Here is a 14,099-nt window from a genome sequence, read left to right on the forward strand (position 1 = left end):
CATGATCTAAACTCATTCACAGCTGTTTGCTTTAACTCCAGATTATTGCACATTTATCTGCTGAAAACTAGTTTACACAAATCTTTTTAAATGGAATTGTTAGTTGCCTGCTCAGGCATGGTACCCAAAGCCCCTCGGAACAGTGCTGTGTGCAAGGGCCTTGAACCAAAAGCTAGATTCGAGTTTCTCCACACTTGAAGAGGCAAATCCTTTTTAATTCAAACTTGCGTAAACCCCTTTCATATTCATTTGAGTAACTTTGTTAATGACTTAACATACTTATTTTTTTTATCAGCAAATGTTGCCTGAGAAATGAACAGATAGGACATTTTCCCCAATGTATTCCATTCTTTATTTATTAATAATAACTATTTTAAAACTATTTAATAATGCAACAAGCTATAAAAAAAAAATGCAATGGTTCAACTCTGGCAACATTCTTATTTCATAAAATGGACCATGACAAAATAGTCAAAGCCTGATTCAGAAAATAGAATGTTTAAAAGAAAAGGAGGGCAAATGTATTTTTTGGGGAATGGCTATATTTTGTCAGGTCATGCATTTCGTTATTCTAGTTCACCAAAACTACCAGAACCCGACTTGTGTCTCAAAATATGGTTACAATGCGTTGGTTTACTAATGTTACAATGTATCAAGGCTGAAACATGATTGGCTACACAAATTATTGTTTCCATTATAAACTGGGTGGTTCGAGCCCTGAATGCTGATTGGCTGACAGCCGTGGTATATCAGACCATATACCACCAGTATGACAAAACATGTAATTTTACTGCTCTAATTACGTTGGTAACCAGTTTATAATAGCAATAAGGCACCCCAGTGGTATATGGTACTCAGTGGTATATGGCCAATATACCATGGCTAAGGGCTGTATCCAGGCACTCCTGGATGGCTGTGGTATATTGGCCATATACCGCACCTCATTGTGCCTTATTGCTTAATTGTATCCTGATAATGACATAATTTACCATATAGGCGAAGGTTTTGGCATTCATAGGTCTTTCAGCCTATAGCCCTATATATTTGTTAATGCAAAATACATTTAATCATTATTACATTTGCTTTAATTACTTAGGCCTATAGCTAAATCAAATATATACTTTTGTGCAGGTTTGGTAATAGGCTGTGCTCAGCCAATTGCAGACTATAAACATGAAAACGTTACACAAGTTGTTATGTAGGAAAGTAAGAAGGCTCGGCTAGTTTGTGTCCGCACCATTGCAACCGCTGAGCTCAATGGTCGTAACGACTCGACTCCGTTTGATTTGGCGTCATTTTACCCACAGTAGAATGGGAGACATCTCTTCCAAAACACAGATGCCGACTCCAGAGAACGCCCTACCCGGGAGAAGTGAAAGTTTAAAAGTATCAGGTAGGATTATTTTCCCTGTGTGGGTCTGCTTCGAATGGTGTCCTAGGCTCGGTAGCTTTAGCCTATAACGTTAGTAGCTAGCCGACATACCTAGTTGCTTAGCAAAACATCCGTAGGAACTGTAAGTTGGCCTAATTATGTAAACATTGACAACACAAAGCGCGTACAGTTGGTATTTATGTCAACAAGCACTTGTCGTACGACTGTGTAGCCGACATACTTATGTGTTACACGAATTGACTACACTTCTGCCCTGCTATGACTTTGAAGCGCTGCAGATAATTTGTTTTGTCACTGAAACCTCCATATTGCGCATGCGTATTATTCACTTCTCGCGGCTATTAAACTGTTCAAGAAAGGTCCGTGCAATCCGGGTTCCTTGGGACGTTCCTACCCCATTGAAGTTGACATTTAAAATGGTTAGGGTTTAGGGTAGGGACGACTCTAATGTAGACTAGACTATTTCTCCCTCACTCTGCACAGTACACACACACACACACACACATACACACACACACCTCTGATTAAGGAAACCTGTCCCAAAGATTATAATTTGTGTAAAAAAAATATTTAAAAAAATACAAATAATAATAAGGCTGGAAAATTATAGTGCATATTACTGTTAATCCTGCAACTATGTAGGCCTTACACCACGGATATTTCTATTGGATCTCAATGCCCTTAAAGTGATTGAATATGCATTCTATCCTACTGGCAAGAACTTGACTCGCTTGGGGAAATTTGTGCTAGTTTAAAGTCAGTGGTGCAAAACATAATGTTTTCATGGGCTCCCGAGTGGCGCAGCGGTCTAAGGCACTATCTTGGTTCCTGGTTAGAATCCAGGCTGTATCACATCCGGCTGTGATTGGGAGTCCCATAGGGTGGTGCACATTTGGCCCGGGTTTGGCCGGGGTAGGCCGTCAATGTAAATAAGAATTTGTTCTTAACTGGCTTAATTTATTTATGTAACCTTTATTTAACTATGTCTAAAGAAAGATGCTATCTCCAACACTCCATTTAGATGAAAGATGAATTGTATTTCCTGTCTGACTCTCAGAGGATGGAAAAAGGTCGAACTTTCAGTTTGAGGGGAATGGCTGACACAAGTTGAGTTACATAACATTTGAAGGGTAGAGGGGTGCGGTCTGCAGTGATGAGAATGAAAACATGTAGCCTACTAGCGTTTGCACTGTAGGCAAAGAGAGAGAGCACTAGGAGCTCGCCGCATGACATCAAACATCGATCGCAAAGAAAAGGCAAGAGAAAAAACAATTGCAGTACCTTGTGTCGCTTGGTTCCTGTCACCATGGGATGGGAAAATCATAACAGTAATTGTCTGGGGTCCTACGGTTTTCTCAGAACAGGCCCCATCGGAGTGGATGTCTAACACAACACCTAGTTATACTGTCATCGTAAACTGCATTTCACTTTTCTTCAGAATTGCCCCAAATAAGTGTGTGTGTAAGAGAGAGGGTAAGTAAAAGGCCTGGCGGGAGCAGCTGAAGGCTGCTTGAGATGCGGCTCACATGGGAACTGTGTGCAATGGCATGAAGCGTGACCGTGCAGGAAAGGGATCCACCCTGCAGGACTGCAGTGGTCTGATTACCAGCCCCATACATCCCTGGCCTCCCTCCCCAGTCCCAGCCCTATGGCAACATCACTGCACCACGGGGCTGGCAGGTTGCCAGGAGACGCACAGCTCCACAGACAGGCACCACACCACTGCACGTGGCTCTGTTAAGGCATCCTGATGTTGCTGCTAGCCCGCTGAAGGTCACACATGACGGGGCGTTGAAACAGTGAGGAAAGAGGAATGAAGGGTCAGAGACAGAATGAAGTGGATTAATTTATGCCCTTCAGGATTATGATGTTCTGGATAAGAGAGTAGCCATGGTATCTGTTATGCATTTTATGGACAGTGAAATGGTTATTTACTTATGGACATGGTGAAATTCATCCAAATCCCAGTAGATGCTGACAGGCATGTGACTGCCTATTTTATATTTTGCAGATCACAGATAGCTCTAGTTCTGTGTAGAGCAGCTTCCAGTGAAAGATAATAGGGGCCAGTCCTGATTTATGTGGTCATTCCAAATGATGTGATTGTGTAAGGTGTATGTTGTACCATCCACCCACAGTCCTCTTCTAGAATAGATAGGGATACTGATGGACTTGGACTGTTTGTTGTAGATTGAAAACACAGTTTTCTTTCATAATCAGAAATAATCAGTTGCATTGTTGCAAAGTGTAAGTCAGCGAATATATATTACCTCCACCTCACTAAATAAAAAACCTGCTGCACCACCTCTAGTCAGTTAATGGATATAAGGAGAACTTACAAGGGATTTTACCTTATGTTAACATTTATTGTAGTCTACGAGCTACATGGTTTAAAATCAATTTTAATCTAATATCCCAAACTGTCGGGGAAAGCTATGAATTAATAAAGTAGCAAAATGGCTTTAAGAGAAATTGACAGCCAATCAACAGCCTCTGTTTTGCTGTGCGTCTTATTTATTCCCTATAGGATCACTCCTGCATCTGCCAGTCTAAATTCCACCATGCTAGGCTGTTGCGTGGGATGGGGGTTGTGGCTATGTGCTACTGGATGGTGTGAACATGGAGGCAGGCAGTGGTGAGTTGGCACCAGCGATGTGGGCACTGAGGTGCCCCCTCAGAATGGCGTGAGATGCTGTGCCTTGGCACATGGTGAATAGACTACCCCGGCATTGAAAAAGCGAAGCTGCTTCAGGTCTTGTAAAGACATCCCAGAGACATTTTTGGGGAGTCTCATCGAGGGAGATATGGAGGAACTCCCTGCGTGACTTGCTTGGGTGAGGGTGGGAAGGAGAGGGGAGAGGGGAATGTGCTGTGGTGGGGGTATGGAGAGGTTAAGGGGGTGTGTGGGTAGGCATTGGGAGGTATTGGCTGGCATGGATTCCAAGTACCACACGTGTTTGTGTGCATCTGGGTGGGGGGCGGGAGAGGGGAGATGCCAGAGATGAAGGAAGTGGTCGAGTGGCGTAGCTCAGAAATTAATCTGATAGATTCGTTTTGATAAATTTGCCCAAATCAATGGTTATATTTCGGGGGGAGTGTGGGTGTTTGGGGGGTACTCAGACAGACATGTTGGAACCCCGCCAAGGCATCTCGGGAAGGTTGCCATGTCGAGAGAGAGGGAGAGGAGGGGAAGAGAGAAAATCCAGACGAGACTTGGCAGGGTTCTATCGCAGCTCCCTTTGTCTGTTTGCTCAGCTTTACGCTAAGGAAATCAAAAATACCCAGGGTGTAGGAACTCTGCTTCAACGCGAAAAAAATAAACAAAACAAGAAATCAAGTCGAGAAAACTACTTTGAAAAATTAGAGGACGCCGAGGGTGAATGGGGCACAAGCATAGTCACCAAAAATATGTTCTAATTCCAGCAGAGTTATACAATGCTTATTTGCGTGACTGGAGGAGGTTACTTGAGCCAAGAGATGACCATGTCATTTCAACTCAATCTTTCTTTGTAATTTCCAAGCGAATGAAGCTGCCTTTTCTGTCTTTTCTGGCTATGTTTTGAACACAAAAGGACTCTCAAAAGTGGACCTGGATTTTATCCATGAAGGACTGACAGAACTGTTGTGGCCAAGCAACTGTCAAGAAAAAAGTTTTTTGCCTTTCCACAGATCAAACCTTAAGTCGCTATCCGTACATCACTGGGAGTAGATTTCACCTTCCAAAGTTTTGTGATTGTAAAAATCACTGACTTCAATGCACCTCTAGGGTTAGAATGAAGATAACTGGCCTCAAAAATATATTGGATCACCTCCCTAACTGCCTCTGTTGTCACTAAGTTGTCCTCTTTGTGAGAGGGGTTTACAGCGGAACAACAGCAACTGGTTACTCAGGCCAAGTGCTCTTTGACCAAGCTTTAGAGTTCCATTGTGTCTCGCAGTTGGACGAACTGAAGAACATTAGAAGATATCTCGCCTGCAGAGGACTGAGATTCCCCAGCATTTGGATATTGGAGATCTGAGGCCAGTGGATCTACAGTAGTCTGTGAGGCACTGAACTAGTAGTGCAGTTTCTCCAAGCTGCCTACTCTCAGTTGAAAGAGAGTTCTACAGGCCTGACTGGTTTTCTTCTAATATCTAAGGTTTCAATTCATTCTCAGCTTCACAATGAGAGTGTGGTACTGTGTAAGGTAAGTTATATGTTATATCTGGTTTCTACAGATTAAGACGTCTACTTTCTCTCCCGTTATACCATAAAGAAACCATAGGTGTTCCTTACTTACCAGCTGTGTTGTTGTCCCCGGGACACTTCAGAAGTCTAGCATTGTTTTCCTGCTATATGAAAAAGGAAGGCACTTAAAGGAGGCTGGGGAATGTCAGGGATGACTTAAAACGTCTCCTGAAGGATCGTCCATCCCTCCCCAGAGGACCCGGTGTGCCTACCATTCTACCGCTTTCCCACAATCAACGTCCTCGCTGCTGATTTTCATACTGGCCAAACACAGCCCCTGCAGAGAGAGTGGTCTCCCAGTCTCCGAATCCCCCGGAACTAGTGGCTTTTCTCATCTCCACCGTGTGGCTGATATCCCCCCTCCCGTTGTCTGTCACAGGCACAGCAGTGCCATCTCCCCCTCGGTCATCCTTAGGAAGCGCTGTGCATGATGGTTTCTGATTTGTGTCTGGCACTTGATTAATAACTGCAAGGAAAGGTTAATAGAAAAGTAAGAAATGTTCCCCTTAAGGTTTATATTGAATCGTTGCCAAGGCAAATTACACTCTGCCAGATGTGTTTGCACTGATAGCAGGTGGAGTTAGCAGGTGTACTGTGATGGCTCTCATAATTATGAACGTTTGTTGTGGAAACATCATATTTTGCCTCTCTCTGTCGTGTTGGTGATTTCATCATTACTTGTCCTTATATTTAGCTTCAAATTATGGACAACAGAAAGCAGGCCGGAGTGTTGAGTTTTAATAGTCCATTTTCATTCAAGTTAATGAAAATGAATGGCCAGCTCATTTAGCTGTGGCTATTACTGTACAGATGACGCATTAATGAATCACAATTATCCAAATTCTAGTATCACAGAATCAAGATAATGGCGATTAAGAAGTCCCCAATTGTCCTTTTAGATTTTGATTCTGTAAACGGGATTGGAAGGTTGAAGGAAATTCTGTTTAGTGTTGGAGTGCTGCTGTTCTCTCCTCCTGATCAGTCCAGGTTCATGCAGGGGTGAGGGCCTCAGTCTCCAGCTCTGAGAGTATGAGGAGGGATGGGAGGGGAAGATGTAGACCTTCTGATGCATTTACACACGGCTCTCTGCTCCCGAGAGTCTTCCTTTTGGACCCAAGTAACCTGAAACACGATGTCAGTCTTTTAAAGGAGGTTCAGGTGTAGGAAGTTAGGCCTGAAATTGGGGGCCTTGTCTACAAGCACTACTAGCATTTGGCGTTGGCTTTTAGCTTGGCCAACTAGCTACTCCCCCTGCTTAGCAGAGTTATGACTACTTTTCTATTTAACGCTTCCCGTTTTAAAGAGAACGTAAGACAATAGCTACATGATTCTGTTCTGTCTCAAGTCTCGACCGTTATGAAAGTGTCAACACAAGTAACTGAAGAAGGGCAGTGAACTTGAGAAAAGTTTGACGTCTTAGAAGAACCTGAAGTCTCCAGATAGCGGGACTGATTGTTGGGGTTGTGAGTGACGGCGTCTGATGGTCATGGTTGGACTGAGGCTCTGCTCCAGCCTCCAGTGCCCACTCATGTGTAGGGCAATGGCGTAGTGGAGGAGGAAGCTATCCGATTTCTCCAAGGTTGGCTTTACCCAAGTCCACCCATGCATGCATGGCCGACTTCGCCTGTCTATGAATTATTCACAAAGCTCTCATCTTCACAGGTCACTGTCATTCAGCAGTGTCTCTCTCCCTCTCTGCCCTTTGACTTTAATCCAGAGAAACTTCCCTGGCAAACACAGCACAAATCTTCAACCCAGGGCCTCCAGTGACAGAGAATGAGTACTTGGGTTGCCCGTGAGCAATATTGCAGGGTTTATCATGCCTGTTAAGTGAGTTTTAAAGGCTTTATCAGCCTCTGTTGTGCCAAGATATGTCTTCATTTGTCACATGCTGAGTAATGATCCTGGCGAATGCCAGCGTAGACTCTGGTGACATGCATGGGATTTCACCATGAGTGTCCCTTGTTTACACTGACACTGATAACCCCACGGACAAAATTGGCACGGCTTGCACCTCAGAGAACTTAGATTACCTGTCATTCACTGAGGTTTATCTCTCTCAACCACAGTTTGCCATCCTCTGAGTATAAACTCAGTTTAAGATGTCTCTTAGTTATTGTTATCTTGTCTTTCAGTCTAGATCCAGTTGTTTAAATGCTTAGAAACACAGTTTTATGATTCCAAACTGTGACTACTTCTGCTCTTAATGGCATACCATACACTGTTGTGGTGTACCGGTAGCATGTTGGGTCAAACCCATCTGGGACCAATTTCTGTACATTTTCTGTCTGACTGGATTGGAGTTAAAGTGACTGTCTGTCTAAACTCCTACAAAATAGACATGTTGTAATCGCTTAACACCAAGCAAAAAAGGGTAAATCTATGAATAATTTAGTGAGTCAGGTTGCCTACCCCATGTATCTGAAACCGAGGTGGAAGTGTTATAGGAGGACAATTCATTAGCTTGTCACGCTATGACTACCCCGATCTGAAAACAGTTGATGGTAATCAAGAATCGTTATATTAGCCCTGGGCACACAACTTTAATTAAATGGAAGATTAGATGTAACAAATGAAAGATTCATTCATTAACCTCAAACCCACCAGGTGGGGGTTATTAATCAGATTAATTATGTCATGATAATGCTAATGATGTTCTACGATTCTCATAAATCTTTAAAAAGTCTCTTAAAAACAAATTGGAGGAAGGATATTCTGAGGGCCACAGCTCTGTATTCATTAGTGTGTTACGGTGAGAGATATTTATGTGACCTGGCTCATCTCATTACCGAGCGAGATTACACAGAAATATGGTTCTTACTTATCATATTTGCCCTATATTAATTGGCTGAACCTCAGCCAGCTAAGGAAACTGATCTGAAATGAAATTGTATTGCTGGAGGTTTCAATTTTTTCTACATTAGCATTTTAGTCATGTAGCCGATGCTCTTATCCAGAACGATTTACAGTAATGAGTACATACATTTTCATACCTTTTTTTCTCTTGTACTGGTCCCCCGAGGGAATCAAACCCACAACCTTGGTGTTGCAAATGCCATGCTCTACCAACTGAGCTCAGCATCTTTTCCCAAGAGACTATCTGGTTGGGTAAAGAACAAATCTAGCAAATCAGCACCACTTCCTGGTCCTTTGTTTAATTACATTTGAGTCATTCAGAGCAATTTGCAGTAGTGAGTGCATAAATGGTCCCTTGTGGGTATCGAACCCACAACCTTTGTGAGGCAAGCGCTATGCTCTACCAACTGAGCCACACAGGACCCCAAGGTAGTAGGCAAATCGGACCCCCCTGATTATCATTAAGAGGATCATCTGCCTAATGATCTTTTGGCTAATTTGTCATATAACTGTCCTCACATCTCAACACAATGTGATATTGTTTAGCTCTTACATTATAGCTCAGTGGCTTTCCCCCCCCCCCCCCCCTCTCTCAAATCCTCTATCTCCTCATTCTTTCTCTATTTTTCTCCTTTATCCCTCTCTATCTCTACACCCCTCTTTCTCTGTCTCTCCTCATTCTGTCTCTCTCATGATAGTTATTTTGCATAACGTACCTGACATCTCCTCTGGTTGTTAGTGGGCGTGAGTGCTGGAGGTTTCAGTGAGCTTAGCCCACTGTTGGTGAGATGCCATTAGGCTGGCCTGTGTTAAAACCCTCATACAAACACAAACACACACACACACACCTCTCTCCCCTTCTCAGCCCATGCACTCATTCCAGGGCTCTGATAGCAACGGATGCTGTGCTGTTGCCATGTGTGGAGGCATTTCTGTGACATTGCTTGGTGGAGTGGCATGATGGCTGATTAACCCTTGGTTACCCTCGTTGCGTAACTTCTCTTGATTGCATAATGGATTGCCATTACACATACGGTTGGTGGCTTCCTGTGTAACCTCACTACTCTGTTTTGTATCCTCTTAGAACAGAGCGACGCTTTGATGCAAAGGCGCGGAAGCTGGTTGAATATGTGGCTGTTGACCTGTGACCCAGACCTCCTCTATTGCTGTAGTTCTACTGTTGCTGCTGAACGTGAAGGGTTTCCATTAAGCAGTTAGATTATTGCTGGAAGCCAGGCTCTTAAATCCTGTGTTTTGTCATATATTCTGAGGTATGGAGTCAGATGAAGCTGATGTTACAGTATGTGGGTGTTCATGTTATGGTAACTAACCTACATTTCCCCATTTGAAATGATATTGCGATAACTCTTAACTGGTTATCTCATTACAAGAGGGGATATACAGTGGTTGCTATTAGTACGAATGTTGTGATCTTTGTCACAAAAGATGCATATATTTGTTATTCACATTTTTGAAGTATTGTCACGTCTCAGGTTTATCAAAATGTTCTCTTTCATTGATTTCTATAATCTAGTATAGTGGAGCGTTGCTCTTAAATGTATTTGGATAGTCAGTTCACACCCCTGGGGAGGAGGTTCAGAAGGTTAGAATAACACAAAATACAAAAGATTGGATTTGGCCTTCGCAGACAGAGAGGATCACTACAACTAGGATACACAGGAAGGAGTGAGCTCCCTCTCCTCTCCCCACCCTTTGGAAGAAATACACAACACCTGAACAAAGAACTGACAGAATTAAAGATGTATTGTGTCCTGAGTCCTGCACTGTTTTTGTTTCCAGTGTTTCTACCTCTGGGGAAGAGAAACTTCCTTTTATGTGTGAGCTCAATCCGCCCATAGACCTAGGTAGGGAGCTGGAGAGAGAGACCATGTTTGATGTTGACACATAAGTGGGAGAAGAAGGAGCAGAGCAGCCCTCCTTGGTATCACTATGAAACACACACAACAGGCCATCATTGTAAATCACAATTTGTTCTTAATTAGTATGTGGTGAATGTTCAACTCTTAGTTCAAAACTTCAAACTGGTAACACTTGTAACGCAGCCAGTCTTCAGAGTTGGAGTAGTGAACTACATATCGTGTATTGTACTTTACAGTATTGAAACTTCTGTATATAACAGTTCCTCTGGACCTCCTCGGAGTCTGAGTTTGCCCCCCCTCCCTTAAAAAAATCCCAGAATGCATCAGCCACTCAAAGTACAGTTGAAGTCGGAAGTTTACATACACTCCACAAATTTCTTGTCAACAAACTATAGTTTTGACAAGTCTGTTAGAACATCTACCTTGTGTATGACACAAGTCATTTTTACAACAGTTGTTTACAGACAGATTATTTCACTTATCACTGTATCACAATTCCAGTGGGTCAGAAGTGCACATACACTAAGTTGACTGTGCCTTGGAAAATTCCAGAAAATAATGTCATGGCTTTAGAAGCTTCTGATCATTTGAGTCAATTGGAGGTGTATCTGTGGATGTATTTCAAGGACATGACATTTTTGCATCTGAGCTCTTAGTGTGCGGCTCTCCTTTATTGTCAAGTTTTCCACTCCGCTAGCCAGCACCTCGTCAAAATAGGTGTGCCTTTCTTTTTCATCTAGAGTGTATTTCAAGGCCTACCTTCAAACTCAGTGCATCTTTGCTTGACATCATGGGAAAATCTAAATATGTCGGCCAAGACCTCAAAAAAATAAATTGTAGACCTCCACAAGTCTGTTTCATCCTTGGGAGCAATTCCCAAACGCCTGAAGGTACCAAGTTCATCTGTACAAACAATAGTATGCAAGTATAAACACCATGGGACCACGCAGCCGTCATACCGCTCAGGAAGGAGACACGTTCTGTCTCCTAGAGATGAACGTTCTTTGGTGCAAATAGTGCAAATCAATCCCGGAACAACCGCAAAGGACCTTGTGAAGATGCTGGAGAAAACAGGTACAAAAGTGTCTATCCACAGTAAAACAAGTCCTATATCGACAGAACCTGAAAGGCCACTCAGCAAGGAAGAAGCCACTGTTCCAAAACCGCCATAAAAAAGCCAGACTACGGTTTGCAACTGCACATGAGGACAAAGATCGTACTTTTTGGAGAAATGTCCTCTGGTCTGATGAAACAAAAATAGGACTGTTTGGCCATAATGACCATCATTATGTTTGGAGGAAAAAGGGGGATGCTTGCAAGTCGAAGAATACCATCCCAACCGTGAAGCACGGGGATGGCAGCATCATGTTGTGGGGGTGCTTTGCTGCAGGAGGGACTGGTGCACTTCACAAAATAGATGGCATCATGAGGGAGGAAAATTATGTGGATATATTGAAGCAACATCTTAAGACATCAGTCAGGAAGTTAAAGCTTGGTTGCAAATGGGCCTTCCAAATGGACAATGACCCCAAGCATACTTACAAAGTTGTGGCAAAATGGCTTAAGGACAACAAAGTGAAGGTATTGGAGTGGCCATCACAAAGCCCTGACCTCAATCCTATAGAAAATTGGGCAGAACTGAAAAAGCGTGTGCGAGCAAGGAGGCCTACAAACCTGACTCAGTTACACCAGGTCTGTCAGGAGGAGTGGACCAAAATTCACCCAACTTATTGTGGGAAGCTTGTGGAAGGCTACCCAAAACGTTTGATCGAATTTAAACAATTCAAAGGCAATGCTACCAAATACTAATTGAGTGTATGTAAACTTCTGACCCACTGGGAATGTGATGAAAGAAATAAAAGCTGAAAGAAATCATTCTCTCTACTTTTATTCTGACATTTCACATTCTTAAAATAACGTGGTGATTCTAACTGACCTAAGACAGGGAATTTTTACTAGGATTAATTGTCAGGAATTGTGAAAAACTGAGTTTAAATGTATTTGGCTAAGGTGTATGTAAACTTCTGACTTCAACTGTATATACTACCAAACGCTGTTCATGGTTCTGAAATTGCGACGTCTACGTTGCTACCTATCGATAGGCTGTCAGATGATGTGGTGCTGGTGCTGCAGTAGCCTATAGCTTTGCTTTAATGGATGCATTATTATTATTATTATTATTTGGTTGTCATTTTCTCATGTTAAGCCTAATGTTTCCAAATATATGTTTTGGATGAAAAAATTCATACTATCTACCAAAAATAAAAAACACTACCCAAATTCACACTGCTTCTCTGAATTTCAAACAAAAACAAACCCCCCAAAATACAATAGTTTGACTAGTGCAATTCATCACTTGTGGTATAAACACATCAAAGTCCACCTTCTTCACTGTTAGTGTGTGGGAATCCTTCTCCTGCATGGCATTCACTGCAGACTGTGGGACATCCACTACCATCTCATCTCTACTTAGTACTTCAGCTATTTTAACTTCCTCCACATGGGAGACCTGCTGGATAACCCTGATCCTAGCTACTGCGACCTCCTTCATCCTTACATGGCATTCTGGGAACTCGGGAACGTGATTCCCATCACAATTACTACAACATGCTTCATCTGACTCTTCAACTGCTACATATTTATTCCTTCGACAAACACTTGCCACGTGTCCAAACGTTTTACAATTGTAACACGACAGTGGCTTCTGTACATATGGTCTCACTGCACATCTCACATACCCAAGTTTAACGTAATTTGGGAGAACCACTTCATCAAACGACAGTAAAACCTATCATTCGATTCAAGCGACATGCCTCTACCACTCCTGGAATGTTATCCCTAAACCACACAGCCTCTGTGTCCAACGAGACACCAGAGATGTCGAGACAACGAGACACCAGAGATGTCGAGACAACGAGACACCAGAGATGTCGAGACAACGAGACACCAGAGATGTCGAGACGTCGAGACACCAGAGATGTCGAGACGTCGAGACACCAGAGATGTCGAGACGTCGAGACACCAGAGATGTCGAGACGTCGAGACACCAGAGATGTCGAGACGTCGAGACACCAGAGATGTCGAGACGTCGAGACACCAGAGATGTCGAGACACCAGAGATGTCGAGACGTCGAGACACCAGAGATGTCGAGACGTCGAGACACCAGAGATGTCGAGACACCAGAGATGTCGAGACGTCGAGACACCAGAGATGTCGAGACAACGAGACACCAGAGATGACACCTTTAACCGGAACCCTACTCTGAAAATCATATCATTTGTCGACATCTTGTAGAGCCACAGAGCTTTCTCATTTTGTGCTTTTGACACACACGAAAATAACATCAAACCGCCCCAGGTCACTCTGACAGATGCCCCTTTACCCAATTCGTCCATCGCTATCTTCGAGACCGCAAACGGGTCCCCCAAAAAACTATCATTGCTCGTGAATCGCTCTCCAACCATAAACTGCTGTTCATTTCCAACTTTAGCCCTTTCTGCTCCACTGTTGTTCACCATTGTCCACTCATTCTCACCAACTGAACTCGCGCCAAGAGAAGGAGGAGGAGGAGCAGATGTTTGCTGGAAAATCTTCCCTTCATGAAACTGTCATTAGTTCCCAGAGGAAAATCTTCCCTTCATGAAACTGTCATTAGTTCCCCCCCCCCCCCCCCCCCAAAAAAAAAAACATATGGAGGATAGACAACAATCATTGCCGTGTCTGGTTTTCCAATTCCATATC

General features: G+C 43.1%; 1 protein-coding gene across 1 annotated transcript in view; it reads left to right on the forward strand.

Moving 5' to 3' along the window:
* Positions 1-1,184: 1,184 nt before the first annotated feature.
* LOC139415167 (mitochondrial peptide methionine sulfoxide reductase-like) overlaps positions 1,185-14,099 on the forward strand; it is a 106,853-nt gene continuing 93,938 nt past the window's right edge. The window contains exon 1 of the mRNA XM_071163047.1: positions 1,185-1,393. Coding sequence (XP_071019148.1) covers positions 1,258-1,393 — 136 coding nt within the window. The 5' untranslated portion in view covers positions 1,185-1,257. The remainder of the gene's footprint in view (positions 1,394-14,099) is intronic.

Source organism: Oncorhynchus clarkii, chromosome 8 (genome assembly GCF_045791955.1).
Source record: "Oncorhynchus clarkii lewisi isolate Uvic-CL-2024 chromosome 8, UVic_Ocla_1.0, whole genome shotgun sequence".
Lineage (NCBI taxonomy): Eukaryota > Metazoa > Chordata > Actinopteri > Salmoniformes > Salmonidae > Oncorhynchus > Oncorhynchus clarkii.